The sequence below is a fragment of the Pinus tabuliformis genome, chromosome 5_1 (genome assembly GCF_031772625.1).
Source record: "Pinus tabuliformis cultivar Carrire ecotype Pingquan chromosome 5_1, CPIR1, whole genome shotgun sequence".
Taxonomy (NCBI): domain Eukaryota; kingdom Viridiplantae; phylum Streptophyta; class Pinopsida; order Pinales; family Pinaceae; genus Pinus; species Pinus tabuliformis.
The window spans coordinates 952912171-952930164 of NC_142305.1; the positions used below are offsets into that span (position 1 = coordinate 952912171).

The window sequence follows — 17994 nt, forward strand, 5'->3', positions numbered from 1 at the left end:
AAAGAAAGGAAATGAATAACATAACAAGCTTACAAGTACATTGAGAAACACACCATCAACACATGAGTCCACAAGAATCCCAAAGAGGACTGCAAAACACTAGTCTTCCTTAGCCAAAAATTGCAGAGATACAGTGAATAATACAATGATAGCTTCCCCCTCAAGAGTCCAACCATGAAAATGAGCAAGAAAGTACATAATATAGATGATCTAACCTCTTTCCCTGCCTCCATGGGTCGAGCTCACTATCCTAGGAGCTGTTTCAACCACTTCTAAACTAAGCACTACAAACTAGGCAGTCAAAACAACTTGCCTCTATAAACTTGGAAACCAATTCATTCATTTAATATTTACCCTTTTCATGAATGAATCTTCTAGAAATGTTACATAAGAGTAAAAGTGTCTTAAAAGTACCATAATTACATCAAAGAGAATCATAAATCACCCCAAAAAGTCAAACTGAGTCAAATCTGCATTTTCTGGGTTGTACAGTGCATTTTTTTAAAAACTGCCTGACGGGTCGCGCACCTTTAGAGCCATCTTTGGGGCACTTGCAGGTGGCCAAATTGAGCAAGAGTAGGCTTGTTGGAAAGGTCTGTGAGTCTACTTGCCAACCCAACTGGAATTTTTGAATTTGGAGTTCATTTGCCCTGTCAAAAATCAAATCTCCCAAGACTGCTTTCTGCAATTCAAAAAAGTGGCAGAAAGTCATTTTTTACTAGTTTTTTGACTTTTTGAAGGCCCAAAACTTCACTAAATCTCAAGTCCATCCATGAGCATATGTAACTTTGCATGACAAATCTGGAAATGCTGAGTTTTGGTCAAAAGGAGTTGCCATGATGAAGGGTCGCGCGGGGGGTGAGACCTGTTAATGGGAAAAACCTGCAAATTGCCAAAAAATGCCAAAATTCACCCAAAATTCTCAAAATTTCTTGGGATTTGTGCTGTGGCTAGGCTATTTAGTGCCTTGATCCTTGAGTGAAGCCTCAGCCAAGATAAGGGGATTTGGCCTCTTTCTCCGTTTTAGTGCCTCGGTCAACCGCCTTTGAAACATTTTCATTTTTGCCTTGCACACATGCATTCTTGCCCAGTAATGGTTCTTCATGTTCCTTAGCAATTTCTTCTCTTGGTTGGCCTTAGCCAACAGCCTCTCCAAGTGTGCATTTACCCGGATGAGCATGGACTCTCGGTCAGCGGGCAATGGGTCACCGGGTCTTCTTCGGTTCAAGATTCGGTCACTACGAATCCTCCACAGCTCATCAAGTGCTTTCTCCTCCTCTAACTGTTTATTGCGCTGCTCCAGGTATGTGATGGTCCATTGTGCACCCTCTAATCTCCTCTGCAAGGCATCATTTTCAGCTCTGAGATGCTGAATGACCTCCTTTGCCTCTTGGCTCGGAGAAATGGCCTCAAGATCAACAAGCTCAATATCTGGAACTCCCGATGGCCCCTCATCAATCTTGGGCTGCTTGCCCCTCTGTGCTGCCTGTGCTGCTGAAGAGAGCGAGGCCCCTTCCACCTGATGTGGAGATAACACTCACTGAGCTGATGATGAAGGCGAGACCCCTTCCACCTGTTGTGGAGATAGTACTCGCCGAGCTGCTGCAAACAAGGCCCTCGGGCCTTTCTGATAGGTAACCAGAGGTGAGGAGCTGACATGTCTAGTGACAGGGATGTCATGCTGCTGGGATGGTCCTCCCTCCTCGTGAACAATCTCAGGATGTGGCGAGGGTGGTGCTGTGAAAAACTCACGAGAGATGAACTCCTCCCATGAGATGCCCTGCTGAGCCAACTGATGCAATACTACAAGCTGAGTCAAACCATAATGGTACAGGCTCCTATACTGCTGTGCCGGACTCTTCCTCTGCAACATGGGCACCATCCTCTGAATGTTCTGATAGAAGAAAACAGGGATGTTCTTCATCCTCACTCGGGTGAAGTGCATCAAGAGGCGAATATGGTATGAATATACCTGTGAAAATCTGCCCTCACAGGTAAAATAATGCATGATGAGCCTCATCATGGGAGCATACTCACTCCTGAGAAACCTGAATGGAAAACACCTGCCAAATGTCTCATGAATGGTGGCCGAACAAAAGGCTCAAAGTGAACATTATCCAGCACCTTGCGCTTATTCCACACCTCCCCAACATTAGGTATCCCTATGGCATGTGAGATCACCTCGGGTGTCAATGTAAAGTTCACCCCTGCAAGGTTGACATGTCCATCATGCAAGTGTAAAACAAATAAGCGAGCCAACTCTCTGTGGTGCTGAATCCGAGAGATCCTCTCACAAAACTCGTAGCAAGACATATACTGGAAACATGTGACTGCCATAGGACAGGCCTGTAACTCTGCTAAAGAGGTGGGCTCCTCTTGCTTATGATGTCCACCCTTTCCACCCTTATGAGGCCTCCTCTGTACCTCAATCTCTGAAGCTGATGACTAGTCATCACTTTGCTCATAAGTTTCGATTTCTGACATTGTTTAAGGAGCAAAGTGGACAAACTGTACTGTTGTTTCTGCCTGTAAAAAGTTGATTTATATGTTGTTTCAAGGGGACAAGGAACATGAGGGAAATGTTAGGGGAGGGACATTTTTACAAGGAAAATGGGAAAACATGTATACAGCAGGGAATTTAGGGAAATACACTGTAAACATCATTGCATATACATCATCAAATTCATATGTTTACATGGACATAAGGAGAGATAGGGTTAGGATGTGATTTTTTAATTTTTAAAGGGAAAAGGGGTAGGGTTTATTTTCTTTACAAATTTAAAAGGGAAATTGACATGGAAATATAGGGAAAATGAAATGGGAATGAAAAGAATAATTACAAGGGGAAAAACAATGAAACAGCAATAAACCCTAGCATCTTTCTACAAATTTACATACAGCCATATGGAGTGTTTTTTCTTGCACAATTTGATCATTAAAAACACACTCATGATGTCTTTCAACTTAACCAGCAACCATTTCCAAGCTTAGAGAACCTACCTCAAGCGATTTGATGATTTAGAGGGTGCTTGAGCAAATTTGAAATGAGTTGGGAGGGAGGTTGCTTGACGGGTCGCGCACCTCGCCCAACGGGTCGCGCGGGCCTGACGGGTCGCGCCCGTTGAAAATTTGAACTGCGGGAAGCCTCCTGACGGGTCGCGCCCCTCTGACGGGTCGCGCGCCTGGCCTGACGGGTCGCGCGCCTGTCCTGCTCCCAATTTCAACCGGTTTCGCCCAAATTCGCTTGGAAGCTCACCCAATCTCTCTTGCAAGTGTTTTGAATGCACAATGAGAGTAAAAGGAGGGAGATTGGGTCTTTATAATTTCCATTTGAATAAATTTCATGCTCAAACCCATTTTCTAATGTTTCTCTTTGACACTTTATAAAACTGACTTTTTTGGTTTCCTTTATCCTGAAATTGACTCGTTTAGTGCTTTTGCTTGATTCTTTTTGCAGGTAGATCATCTGAGGGATCTTGGCAAGGGGACCAGGGTTACATGCTGTCGGCTGAAGTCTTTTGAAATTTCATCACTTTTTACAAAAATTTTAAAAATGACCTTGGCTTTAAAAACAGAGTTTTTAAATCCAAGGTGAAAATTAACTGTACAAGATAAAAAATCTCGAATAAACATCTTTACAATCATCCCTCTGGCTTGCTGAGCACTTATTGACCTTTAAAAACATGACCTTGTAAACATACTTGACCAAAACCCTAGACCTAGGACATTGACCTCAAGACAAGACAAGACAAGCTTGAAAGAGCTTTAATGACTGAAATGACCTGATCCAGCAATGCCAAAAGGGGTAAAATATACCAGCTCCTCCATCAGGGTTATGGCATGCCTAACGGGATGCAAAAATTGACACTGATGAGACACCTACCTATGCAAATGCAAAGAGTTTTGATCGCTGATGGAGGGCTCAAGACCGACTCTAACAAGCTCTACAACAAGATTACAATTTTACTCTTCAATCCTCAGACCTCACCCTTGCCCAGTGATATGGATCCCTACAGTGAGGAGTCAATACAGGAGTAAACGATCCCTAAGATGTCTACTTCAACCAACTTATGTTGGAGGTAAATTTTTAATGAGACTTGGGGCCTTCCTACACTAAAATGCCTAGATGAAATGCAAATTGTGTTAATTCCCCAAATTAAAATAATGATACATGCAAATGCTTCAAAGAGATTGATTCGCAATGCTTGAAAATGAAATAGTGTTCAACATTAGTTGCAATTATAACTTCAATTGGAGGAATAAAATTAGCTTACAAGTGTTGCATGTGTTTCATCAATGAATTAAAATGATACAAGTAATTTTCTTGAAATTAAAATTTGTTTCAAATAGACAATGACAATAAATTGCTCCAATATTCAAGATAACAATGTAGCATAAAATTGAAGCATGTATTTAAGTGCTCCTGAAACAATTTACCAAGGTAAATGGAAACAAATCAAAGTTTGTTAAAAATATAAAATGCTTGCATGTAAAGGATGAATTGTCCAAAGTAAAGTGTAAGCTTGTAGCTCCAAGCAACAATGAGAAAGAAAATGCAGAGCTCAAATGAAATTGTAACAAACTTTAACTTAATGAAATGTGATAGTGAGGTTGTGTTAATTCCCAATTAAAGCATGCATGTAAGTGAATGAAGTATAAAAGCTTAAACCATGCAAATGTCAATCCACCCAAGAGAAGCCTCCCTCTAAATGGGGAGATAGGATACCACGGGAGAAATTCCAAGCTCCCACAAGCAGGTTAGATCTTTTATTAATATTACAATGAGAAAGGGCCCTTCAAATTTCTCAACTATACTTCAAAGAGAGTCCTCACAATAATTGCTTGAAACTTGGACACTAGACCTCCTTTCTTGAGAAAGTAGTAACAAGATCTCACAAAACTTATGCAAGGGAAACAAGGTGTGAGTTTCCTCCAAATGCCCACGGCCTAAAGACGAAAATGGGCAGCCCTCTAGTGAACTCGACTTGGCCAAAATAAGCCTCAAAAGGGCTCATGACATCCTTGGAAATCGAACCCCCAACACTTGCCAAAGGTTCTGCAAACACTTGTTAGATGTTGCGGGAAGTTGCTCTTCAAAATCTTCCACACAAGAGTTAGCAAACAATCCAAACAATGGCTGCAAAATAAGTTAAGTATTAATGGAAAAATCAACAAGATAAAATGTATATGTACAAGTATAATTTACAAAAGGCTAAGCTAAAGAGTGAGAGTAAACTCTCGTCTTTGCTTAGCCGTCTTCAAGCTCTTAGATAGCAAATGAAATAAATGAAGTACAATGTTTTTTTAATAGAGATTTAAATTTAGAAGTTCTCGGCTTGTGTACAAGCTATGTGTCGAAATCCCTACAAAACCACTTTGTAAGATAAGACTATGAAGGTTCAAAGAACAAATGAGAGCTCCTTTAATAATGCATCAAGAGTGGGTTGGTCTCTCCAAAGACTTTCCCTCACGCTTGATTCTGTAATCCCAACAAGATGTTCCCTCTACAAAACTTCAATCAAGAATTAATTCCATATAGATTTAGCATTAAACAATGATAAGAATCTTTAGAGATTTATTTAAAACCAACTAGAGTATTCTATACCTAGAACATACTTCTAAATCAAATGTGAATGCAAGATAGCTCTACATTAACAAATTTACAAGAGCATATGGAAGCAAATTAGATCAAAGCACGAGTAAAAGGAATTATATCAATGCTCAACAATTCATCACACTCGAAAATGAGGAACACCTCATGAATGAAACCCCAAAGTTTTTATTGATATTTCTGAAAGTGTACAAGGCAACGGTGCTTCCGCAAGCACAATAGCTAGTAACAATATTATACAATGTGAGAGCTCAAGGCTCTATTATATAGAACTATGGGAGCCAATCCCAATCTAGAAGTGATTAAACAAGTGGCATGAGGTGACAATCCTAAAGAAAAATTCAAATTTGTTGAATGGAGCTCCAATGCCAAATGTAAGAATCGAATTTTGGCAAGTGGACATCATTTTCTTCTTCTTTTATGTGCCAAATTCGAATTTTATGATGGAATGATAAGTATATATGGGTGATAACCCATGTGGGGACAATTTCCCACAAAAATCTCCACCAAATATTCTCCCAAATCCTTGCAAATGTGCATTAACTTCACAAATTCGAATTTCCAAGCAAACAGTTTTCTCCTTTAATGCCAGAAATTTGGCTTTATTTGAGCACATGTCCTTTCCTTGATTTTAGGAGTCCACATTACCTTGGGACTTCACTTTAACTCCCCCATAATTTTCCACTTCATTTCCACAACATTTAGCATGTGTGGAAATTTATTTTTCTCCATTTATTTAATTTCTATCTAAATTAATTGTCAGATTTCCCACTAAACTTAGGAAAAGTGGGTTTTGAGGGTCCAAAACACATTATTAACCCCTCAAAGTGTGTCATAGTAAAAAGTTGAGGGTGAGAGGTGTAATTTTGATTACTCATACCCCATACAACTTCTCTAGACTACACTTATTACAATTTAAATACAATTTTATTTGCAATTTTTTACCTACGGGAAATCTAAAAAATTAAAAAATGACTACCTATACCTAACCAAATTCCACTCATTTTTTGTGTGATCTACTATGATAATATACATCGACTCTAAGCACTAAGATGTGTTAGGGGCTCAACCTTCAAACCGTCACCCCGACTTTGGGGTAAAAAATGAGTGGAAAAACCCAGAAAATTATCCACCTCTGAAAAAGAAAGGATAATTAACCGGATTAAAAAAACACTCCAAGGTGTACTCATTTGTTGATCGAGTCCCAACATCCTAGCCCTATTACAGACTCAAAAACTCATCATTACTAGTATCACTTATTACAATTCCCCGTAGGGTGTGGAATCTGAGTACAAGAAAGATGATGAGAAGATAGAAGTAGAGTTAAAAAAACTCTGTTGACTGATGATATCTGATGGTACAAGTGTCCTCTGGATCATCCTTGGGCATGTAGTCTTCATATAATCATCAGGTGCCACTCCAGTGGTCAACAAACATCATCAACAAGAAGAATGCAGACATCACAACACTAAGGAAGTAGCTCAAATTACCTTCTACAGAGGATCCTCAAACCAAGGAGATTGAAGAAAGTGAGCAACATAAAGAAGAAATGCTCAAACTAATCATTGAGAAGAATATACAAATAAAGAAGATGGAGGAACAGATAGAAACTTTGCTCAAGGAAAAGGAACAGTCTACACAAGTGTCCATAGCTCCAATCACAGCTATACCAATCACAGTGGCAGGGACAACAGGGGAATCGACATCAGCAACAACAAAGTCTACATCAACGACAGGTGATCTAAATAAAGTTATACAGGAGTTGTCTCTCCAGAGACAGGAAAATATAAAACTTCAAAAGAAATTCAAAATATGGAGACTAAAAAAATAAATAATGACACTTTTTATGTAGAAGAGATGCAAAAGACCCAAAAACTGACCCAGAAGATTCAAGAATTGGAAGATGAGTCACTAATGGCTCAAACCTTGGCCCAAGTCAAGGAAAACATTTGGGCAGATATAAGTCAAGCTATAACTGAAGGTTGGCCCTCTATACAAATTATTTTTGAACAAGAAGAGCTTATTACTAGAAACCAAACAGCTCTTGAAGAAGTCAGAGCAGCCCTTGAAGATAAACCAAATGAGGCCACAGATATGATTAAGTTGTTGAATTCAAAAACTAGAGCTGAATTAGAAGAAATTCAAATTGCAAACAGGACATAAACCATCTTAGAAATTAAGAAAGTTTTACAGAAAAATAATCTTACAACTCAGTTGGAGACAAAGTGCCAGACTTTGAAAATTGTTGTCCAGAGATTTCATTTTAAGTTCAACTTGCTTAACCAAAGAGGATTGTTAGGACTAATAGCACCAAATGACAGATTGATCAGTTTGGAGGAGTATTGCCAAAAGCTTTACACAATTGCAATTGATAAAGCTAAATTTGCAGGTATCAAAGGTCATCTTACAGGGAAGGCTTTCTTAGAGGCTTTGAACTTTGATTTAATGATCAAACATGAAATTAAACATATCTTTGTCAATAAGCCTACTTTTGAAAAGTATATTGAGGTGGATGAAGTCTATAGGAAATTAATTAATCTTTCTATACCAAGTGAAGATAGATGGGATCACTTGTGTGAAATCATTGAGTAACTTTCATCACCAACTGACAGACAACGAGGCAGCACATTTTGGGGGCCAGATCATCAACAACTTCCTTGAAGATAGTGCCAGCAGCTTAGCAGTTTTTGGATTCCTATATTTTTGTACTATTTTTATATTTTGTTAAAGGATCTTTCTATAAAATCAATATTTTGTATAAATAACTCTTCCTTCGAGTTATTATGGGTTGAACCTGTTGTCGCACAGATTGTCACAACAACGCTCAGACCGGGGGCTGTCACCCTGATCCCTGATCTCTCCATTTAAGCCTGTCTCCCGCAGCTAAGGGGGGTAGACTCTATGGGACAATGGATGACCAACTGTGGACCAGTTGGGTTGCGAGACATGAAGGGAAACAAGCACTTAATTGATTTTATTAAGTTAATAGACTAGTGCTTTATGGAGTTAATGGTTGAATGATTATTTATCAAACACTGCAGAAATATGAACTCAGTAACAATCATTTACCATCAAATAACCCAAACAAAGATTAATTTTTCCAAATGCGAGATAATCGATAAATGCTCAATGGCTTAACAATATTCCAGCAATTAAAATTCGAAAGATTGAATGCTTTAAATAACCATGTAATTTTAAATTCTAACCAGTTATCACTTTCATATAGTTAATCTTCAAATGAACATTTAAGCATGTTTAACCACATAAAGAAATGATAAATATCAATCCCGCATCAAAATTTTAGCCTCAGCAGAAAAGATATATCGCAAACATGACAAATCCTTAGCCAAGACTGAATCCGGCAAAATATTTCCAAATTTTTTGTATTTTTATATTTTCAAATAAAACAAAACTGAGCTAAGCAAAAGCTAAAGTTTAAATAGATGAAACTTAAATCTAAAAAATCTAAACTATAGAACAAAATAAAAAGTCTAAAGATTACTTTTTATGCTTTTTGGGAATTTTTTATTTTTTATTTTTATAAAGTAAAACAAAACTAACCATTAAACTAAAAAAAATGAAACTCCATGATTTTTTTTTTAATGGTTCAAAATTAAAACTAAATTCAGAAAAGTCTAAATCCTAAAAACCTAAACCGGAATCTAATTTATAAGAACCTTTTTATTATTATTATTATTATTATTATTATTATTATTATTATTTTATTTTTATTTTTATTTATAAAAAATAAAAATAAAACTAAACTAAACTTTCTAAATGTCAAAACTATATCTAAAAACTAACACTTAAAATATTAAACACACGCCTCATAAAAAAATATACGCAAATCCTAGAACGTTCTAACTATGCTAACATTAAGCTTCACTTATTAATAAAAAAAGGAAAAATCGAAATCTTCTGCAGGCTTGCGTGCAGGAAAGTAGTGACGGCGGATCCAACTACGGATGGGAGGACGAAGGCTCCATGGAGGCACAAGGGAAAGAGCAACAGAGTTTGGGGATGCTGCGGGCAAATGGCCAGCCAGTGGTTTCGATAGCGTGCAAGGATAGCTCGATGAAGTGGAGAAGAAACGCAAAGCTGGCGAAGACTGCGTAGATGGAAATGGCTGTCACGTCCCTCAAAACCCTTCACGCTGACCAAATATATGACAACAAAATCAAATGCGTTGAAGCATTTGCAAGTTCTGAAGGCAGCAGAGAGGACGCGGGAGATCTCACGCAGGTGGAATTGGTAGCGTTTTCTTTGCAGGTTGAAAGGCGTAAGAGGAAAAGCTGCGTGGAGAGATGAGAATATGACTGCGCAGGTAAAGGGAGCACGTGAGAGGCTGATAGAGCTAGCTGCGATGAAATGGGTTTGATGGTGTCTGCATAGAACAGGCAGCTTGATAGTAGCTCAGGAACAAGGGAGAGAACGCAAACATAGAAGATAACACGCAGGTTTGATGAGCAGTAATGATTGCATGGAGGAGAAAATGATTTTGCTACTAACTGCTCACTTGCAGGCTTGCGTGATTTGGTTGCTGAGAAGAGGGTTTGGCAACAAATTTTTTTTCTAAAATTTTCCTGCAAAAATAAAACCCTACAAACCAGTCAAAAAATTACAATATTTACAAATTTATGGCTCTACAACAGCCAGATTTGTCAATAAATCCTCAATAATATTTTCAAAACTTTAGATTTAGTACGAGGCACTTCAGAAAACTTCTCATGCATTCAAAAGATAAATTAAAATAATAGACCCAGAATTAAAACTAGCTGGGCTCTTCAAGAAAATGCTTTGCGGGAGTTGGCTGGTTCAGCCGAGAACTTCCCCAAACGCCCACTGATCTTCTCAATCTAGATTTCCTGCACAGCTCACTTCAACCATCAATAAAGAGGGAAAAAACAATACTAAATTCCAGATCTAATGGAGATACCTGCCATTATTTCCAAAAATTCTACTACCATTAAAACCCTAGTGAGCGAACAAGATACCTATGTTCAACATCACTCTTCATCAAACTATTACCAATGGCTAAAACTAAATATATGCAGAAAAATGAAACAGCTTACAGCACTTCAGGAGAGTAACACCAAGAAGATTTCAACCCCAAAGTCTTTTTTTATTGCACAAGAAAAAGTTTACAAGAGAGCTTTCTTCAGCACAAGACTCACAGATCGAATCTGATCTCAAATGATCCCTAACACCCTATTTAAAGGAAAAATTCCCAACAGCTAGTTCAAGTGATCCATGTCAAACTAATCTCGACCATCGATGAGGATCAAGATTTCTTTGAATCTCATCCGTCGAATTTTTAAATGCATTTTAATATATTAAACAATTAAAATTCTGCATTTATTTACTCAAAAATTTTGACTTATCATTTTATTTTTTAAATTTTTGTTTCTTTTTTAATTTATTTTTAAATTTTATTTTACTTTTATTTTTTTAATTATTTATTTATTATTTTTTTTAATTTTTAAATTTTTATTATTATTTTTAACTATTTTTTAATTTTTTAATTCTTATTTTATTTTATTTTATTTTTTAATTATTTTATTTTTTAATTTTTTTTAATTTTTTAATTACTTTTTATTTTTGAATCCTCGAACTTAGCGTTTGGAAAAATCACCTAAGACCTAGGACTTAGGACTTATGAAGGGATTAAAACATTTTTTAACCCTCAAGACACTTTACATCATGACTTTTACAATTTTACATCTCAAGGGGGAAAACCCATTTGACATAGACCCTCATGGATTACCCAGTTCTGCAATCAAATATAATCTAGCAGATCAACACACTAGGATTCCCCTAAGATTCTAATGACAAAATTCATTCCGACTTTGGGGTTAGGCTGAAGGAAAACTCTGCTGATCATGGATCGGTGAGACAAAAAACCTTCCGGAACGTAGATTATCACTAGAAAATTAGGTCCACCTAGGCAATTTACATACATGACTCAACTCTGCTAAGATTATTTACAATTCACACATGCAAACTAGGTTTACAACATAACATGATCAAGTCGACGATGACTGTTGAATGGCATGGACATGTCAATTAAGCGCTATCCCTTTTGCGAAAAAGGGGGTGTACTGCTATGGGAAGTTGACACGTAGTGGTCAACATCTGGCTCCACTTGGGGACACGTTGCTGCACTGTAGGAATGTGAGAATCCAGAATCTGCATCCACGCAACACACAACAGAAATAAGTAACGTCCATTCAAGAATCATCATATAACATTAAGCACAGGAAAGATATAAGCTCTTCATTTATTAACTAGTCTAACAACATGAAAAGTAAATCTAATCCTAAAATAGAAATGAAAATGTTGAAAAAACAAGGAGTAGGGTTAGAAATACAGAGGATGCCCCATGGCATCAGATGTGTTCAATATAGTGTATACTGAGCATTTGCCTGCTTTCAAGCAAATCTGTCAGTTGCTTGTCGGATGTGCCATGTCCAATTCTGCATATGGTAGGACTTTTTCCTATCCGAAAATCAAGTTGCTCACAGCCGTTTGATGTATCAAATCTTCTTCTCGTTTTCTTTTTCTTGCGCTTTTTCTTCGTGGCAGGCTGTATCACTGATGACGTGGAACTTTTTGCTTCAAAGCTCTCAGATGAAGTATGTAAGATATGCGTGACATGTCTTTCTTCATTCTGCATTTGCCCTGCCAAGGATGATGGATCAATCTCACAGGTGCCATGAGTTATAACTTGATCTTCAATGACTGGTGGATTAACCGTGTGAGCATCAACTTGATTATTAATTTCCCTTTTATCCAGGTCACCTTCATTTATCCACTTTTCAATGGAACAAAGGACCTCATAATAAGATGGAGCTTGCTGTAACAGATAAGGAGGCTCCTGATCTATTGACGTTCCCTGGTTTCTTTCATCTTCCGACTGCTATTGAAATTTCTGAAACTGTATTTTAATGGCATCCATCTAACTAGAGTGCTCAACCTTTATAGCACTGATTTCCCTGGCATGGTCTTCTTCCATGGTCAATAACTTATTCTGAAGACATATCTGATTAGCTTCCATATCTTTTATTACTTTATCATCCTTTTCCTTTATGGTCATCAAGCAATGTTGCATAGAGTTTATCTCTTTCTTATGATTTGCTTGCATGGTCGTCATATTTTCCTCTAAGCCTGATCAGTGTTGCACGAAGCGCCCCCCCCCCCCCCAGATCGAAGCTCCGAAGCGCGCCCCGTACGGAAGCGCCTAGGAAGCTTCCTCGGAAGCGGCGCTTCGGCATTTTAAGACGCTTCCTGGAATTTCCGAAGCGCCGCTTCCATGCCTCCGAAGCGCGCTTCGTACGGCGCTTCGGGCCTCCGAAGCGCGGCGATTCGGAGCAGGAAGCAGCCGCTTCGCGCACGCTTCCGTACGCTTCGGCGAAAAGGGGCGCGCCCAAGGGAAAAAAACACTCTTTTTTTAATTTTTTTTTTAAGTTATGTTCACTCAACATTAAGGGGGTGGGTTAGGGTGAGGTTAGAGTGAGGTTAAGGTGAGGAATGAAAAGAATAAAGCCCCCATTCATTCCTCATTTTCTCACTTTGAGTTTATGAGAGTTGGAGAAGAGAAGAGAGGAGAGGAGAAGAGAAGAGAGGAAAGGAGAGGAGAAGAGAGGAGAGCTTGGAGGAGTGAAGAAGGAGGAGCTAGGAGAAGGAGGAGGAGCTTGGAGGACTTCATCTACAAGAGCTAAAGAGGTAAGTTCAAACCCCAAACTCCCTTGTTTTTTTGACAATTTTTTTGTATTTTTCTCCTCCCTCTCCTACTCTTTCCCATTGTTTCTACTTGCTCCTTTATTTACAGGTTGTCCACCACCTATATCCATATTCCAAGATGGTGTTCTTTTGGTTTCTATGTATCATTCCACTCTTGGTTTTAATGATGGCAAAGGTGAGGAATAGAAGGGAAGAAACAGAAGAGGACATTGGTGATGGTCCTAATAGGAGTGACCCAATGTATGATGAGGAGGAAGGGTTTGAAGAGGAAGGGGATGAACCTGAAGGGGACACTGAAACACAAGATGGGAAAGCTACATCAACACCCTTGTGAAACTATGTGACCAAACTTGATGGGGGAAAGGGTGGTGGATCTTACAAATTTGTGTGCCCTCATGGTTGTCATGGAGGAAAACCATATTGTGGTTCATATACCCGTCTGAGGAGGCATCTTTGTGGGGTGCTGGACAGTGATGAAAAAAAGGGTTTTGTGGAGGTACAAATTTGCCCAAACATTTCAACTGAAGAAAGAAGAAAATACATCCAAATAGAGATGGCTGCACAACAAAAAAACAAGAAACAAAAAACTCATTCTGAATCAAGTGCAACCTCTAAATTTGGTAGTTGCTCATCTCCTCATGGTACTTCTGCAAGCTCTGGAGGTAGAAGAACAATAGGGGATTTCCTTAATGTTGCTGGGAGGGATGATGTGGATGGAAAGATAGTCTGTTTTCTTTGTGCTTGCGGTGTACCATTCAATGTGCTTCGCTCTCCCTATTGGCATGAAATGGTAAAGGCCATCAATGAAGCCCCAAAAGGATACAAGGCCCCCAACTATGAGAAAGCTAGAACAGTGTTATTAGAAAGAGAAAAAGCTAAGGTTCAAAGAGCTTTGACACGTTTTACAAATGAGTGGGTAGATTCTGGGGTATCCATTGTATCAGATGGGTGGACAAATATTAGAAACCAACATTTGATAAATGTTCTTGGTGTTTCTTCTAGTTGTGCAGTATTTATTGCATGTCATGACTCCTCCTCCATCACTGCATCTGCACAAAACATTGCAGATCTCCTATTGAAATCAATCAAAGATGTTGGTCCGAATAATGTGTTTCAAGTGATCACAGATAATGCAGCAAATTGTAAGGCAGCAAGAAAAATTATTGAGCGTACTCATCCACAGATCTTTTGGTCTGGGTGCCTGGTTCACACATTGAACCTTTTGATGCATGATATTTTGAAACACAAAGAATGTGGGTGGATTGTTGAGGTTTACAGGAGAGGGAAGCAGCTCATTAAATTCATCACAAGGCATACAAGGGTAAACTACTTCTATGGCACTTACTCCAAGTTGCAATTGCTTAAAATTGCAAAGACAAGATTTGCTAGTTATTACCTCACCTTTAGGCGGCTAGTGAAGGTGAGACAAGCTTTAACTAATCTGGTGTGTGCTGAAACATGGGATGAAATTAACACTGACATAGATGGTGCTAATGCAGTCAAGGACAATGTTCTTGACACTTTTGGGGACAGGTTAAATATGTTTTGCAATTCACCAAACCAATTTATTACATGATCAAGTTTGCAGATTCAGATCGACCAGTAATTGGGGAGGTGTATGAGCAAATGGATAGCATGTTGGGGCAGATTAAAGACATTGTTGAGCCTAGAGATATCACCTTGTACAATTATATTCGTGTAGAGGTGGAAAACCGATGGGAAATGCTAAATGTTCCATTGCATGCATTAGCATATGTTTTGACACCTAAATACTATCATCCATCATGGCTTTCAACACCAGCACCTGGGGGGGGAAGTAGGAGAAAACCACACCAAGATCAAGAGGTTCACAAAAAATATATGGCTGCATTGAGTAAATTAATCCCTGATGAGGAGGAGGCTGCATTGGTACGGAGACAGGTGAGCAACTATACGCTCAACACTGGTCCATTTGGGAGCATGCATGCAATTAAAGATCGAGAGACTTTTTCTGCTCTTGAGTGGTGGAACATGCATGGAGGGGGTACTCCACTTCTACAGAGTTTGGCATTGCGGGTGCTATCACAGGTGGTAAACACTTCTTCTGCAGAGAGGTGTTGGAGCTCTTATTCTTTCATCCACAGTGTTAAAAGGAACAGGTTGAATTTAGACCGGGCAGAGAGCTTGGTTTATGTTCATTACAACTTGCGATTGTTGTCCCATTATTGTGAAGATGCAAAGTCTAATAAAGATTTGTTGATTTGGGACAAGAATCCAGAGGAGCCCAATTTGGAGGATGGAGTGTTGCGACTAGAGCAATTAGAGGATGCTCTTATCCAGGTATGTCCATTGTGGTATGAATTTTCCAATTTTCCCTTATAAAGCATTTCTCTAATTCATGTTTTTAATTTTTTTGTTAACTAGTGTTTTTTTTTTTTGCATGAATTTTTTGAGCGATTCTAGGATGATGATGACCGTGTTGATATGCCACCACCCCCACCCCCATCTGGTCCCTTGGTTCCTAGGTTCCATGGTTCAACACCAACAGCAGGGGGTTCTTCTTCATCAGTTTCAGTGCCACGACTTCCACAGGCACCATCTTCTTCATTGCCACCACGTGGAGGCCCGCCACCACGTTCTATTCGTGGTGGAAGGAGGAGAGATTAGTAGATATATTCACAATCTACTACTTTTTGTCATAGATTACTCATTAGACTTGTAGACTTGTGAATTTGAATTTTGAACCTTTTTGGCTTGGCGGTGGCCAAGTGACATATTTTGTAAACATTATTATTTGAATTTTGGACATGACAAATGTTGACAGTTGCTCACTTGCTAGATAAATCATAATATGCTCTATGTTTTATGTTTTATAATATGCTTAAATGTTTTATGTTTTATAATATGCTTAAAAATTTGATGTATGTTTGTAATAGCTAGAATATAGATGATTGTTGTGCATACTAGTAACTACAATGGAATCATGGATGCCATATCTATCTTGATTTATGCAAAAATATGCATGTTTTCATGTCTTCTACAATTAATTTGGTATTTGGGATGTTTGTTTTGAGTATAAATGCAAAAAAATATAAAATATATATATATATATAGCAGACGCTTCCGCGGACGCTTCGCTTCCTAGATTTTTGGAAAATGACGCTTCGGCGTCCCCGCTTCCAAAAAACGCTTCCGCTTCGCTCCCGCTTCGTGCAACATTGAGCCTGATAACTTGCTTTGCATAAAACTAATTTCTGTGTCATGATTAGTTTTCGTGGCCTCAATTTCCTTAGCATGTTGATTTTGCATGTCAGTTATGTAATCAAAGTGTTTAATTCTCATGATCTCCATCTCCTTATTACGTTTTTCCAGGTGGGTGCATAAAGTTCTCACATCATTGGCGTAATTAGTTTAATTGATCTCCATATTTTTTACCAACCGCGTTAGTTCTTGTATAATTTGCTTTTGATCTTCCTTTTCATTGTCAACACTGTTTTTACAATTTGTCCCTACTTTTCCACTATCATGGATTTGATCTGCAATGGTACAGGTGGATGGCACATTCTGATATGAAGAATTGTCTTGAAATCTTTCATCGACAGCTGGACCTTTTACAAGATTATTTTCATTCTGTTGCACAATTTTAGGGGCACAAGGCGAGCTATCTGGATCACCATATTTATCTTTAAAAGCATCGACAATGTCTTGTAAAGAATTGAAAGAATCTTCAGGACAATTATTAAACCAGTTCAAAGCATCACCCTTTAAAGAACGGACAAATAGTCACATTTTGACATCTTCATGATTATATTGAGGAAGTCTACAATATATGATCATTACACAAGTAAACCTGTTTAAATGCTTTCTAACAGCGACTGAATCACCACCTGAGAAAAAAAAAAATTAGAAATGGCCTCTTCCGGAAAATCATGGAGATTATCAGTAAAATGACATGGTTTAAAAAAAAAAAAATCGAGTTTCATTTTTTTTAGTTTAGTGGTTAGTTTTGTTTTACTTTATAAAAATAAAAAATAAAAAATTCCCAAAAAGCATAAAAAGTAATCTTTAGACTTTTTATTTTGTTCTATAGTTTAGATTTTTTAGATTTAAGTTTCATCTATTTAAACTTTAGCTTTTGCTTAGCTCAGTTTTGTTTTATTTGAAAATATAAAAATACAGAAAACTTGGAAATATTTTGCCAGATTCAGTCTTGGCTCAAGGATTGTCATGTTTGCGATATATCTTTTCTGCTGAGGCTAAAATTTTGATGTGGGATTGATATTTATCATTTCTTTATGTGGTTAAACATGCTTAAATGTTCATTTGAAGATTAACTATATGAAAGTGATAACTGGTTAGCATTTAAAATTACGTGGTTATTTAAAGCATTCAATCTTTCGAATTTTAATTGCTGAAATATTGTTAAGCCATTGAGCATTTATCAATTATCTCGCATTTGGCAAAATTAATCTTTGTTTGGGTTATTTGATGGTAAATGATTATTAATGAGTTCATATTTCTGCAGTATTTGATAAATAATCATTCAGTCATTAACTCCATAAAGCACTGGTACATTAATTCCTAAAATCAATCAAGTACTGGTATTGCCTTGCTGTGTCTCCCAAGCCAACTGGTCCACAGTTGGTCTTCCTTTGTCTTATAGG

General features: G+C 37.9%; 2 protein-coding genes across 8 annotated transcripts in view; one reads left to right on the plus strand and one right to left on the minus strand.

Annotated features, from left to right (window-relative positions):
• LOC149167927 (uncharacterized) overlaps positions 1 to 17994 on the minus strand; it is a 451255-nt gene that overhangs the window by 247890 nt on the left and 185371 nt on the right. The gene's annotated exons all lie outside the window — the stretch shown is intronic.
• LOC149167928 (uncharacterized) lies at positions 7203 to 16090 on the plus strand. The gene is made up of 3 exons (XM_089432625.1): positions 7203 to 7347; positions 15564 to 15670; positions 15794 to 16090. The coding sequence occupies exons 1-3, from the start codon at positions 7203 to 7205 to the stop codon at positions 15995 to 15997; spliced, it is 456 nt and encodes a 151-aa protein (XP_089288751.1). The 3' UTR covers positions 15998 to 16090.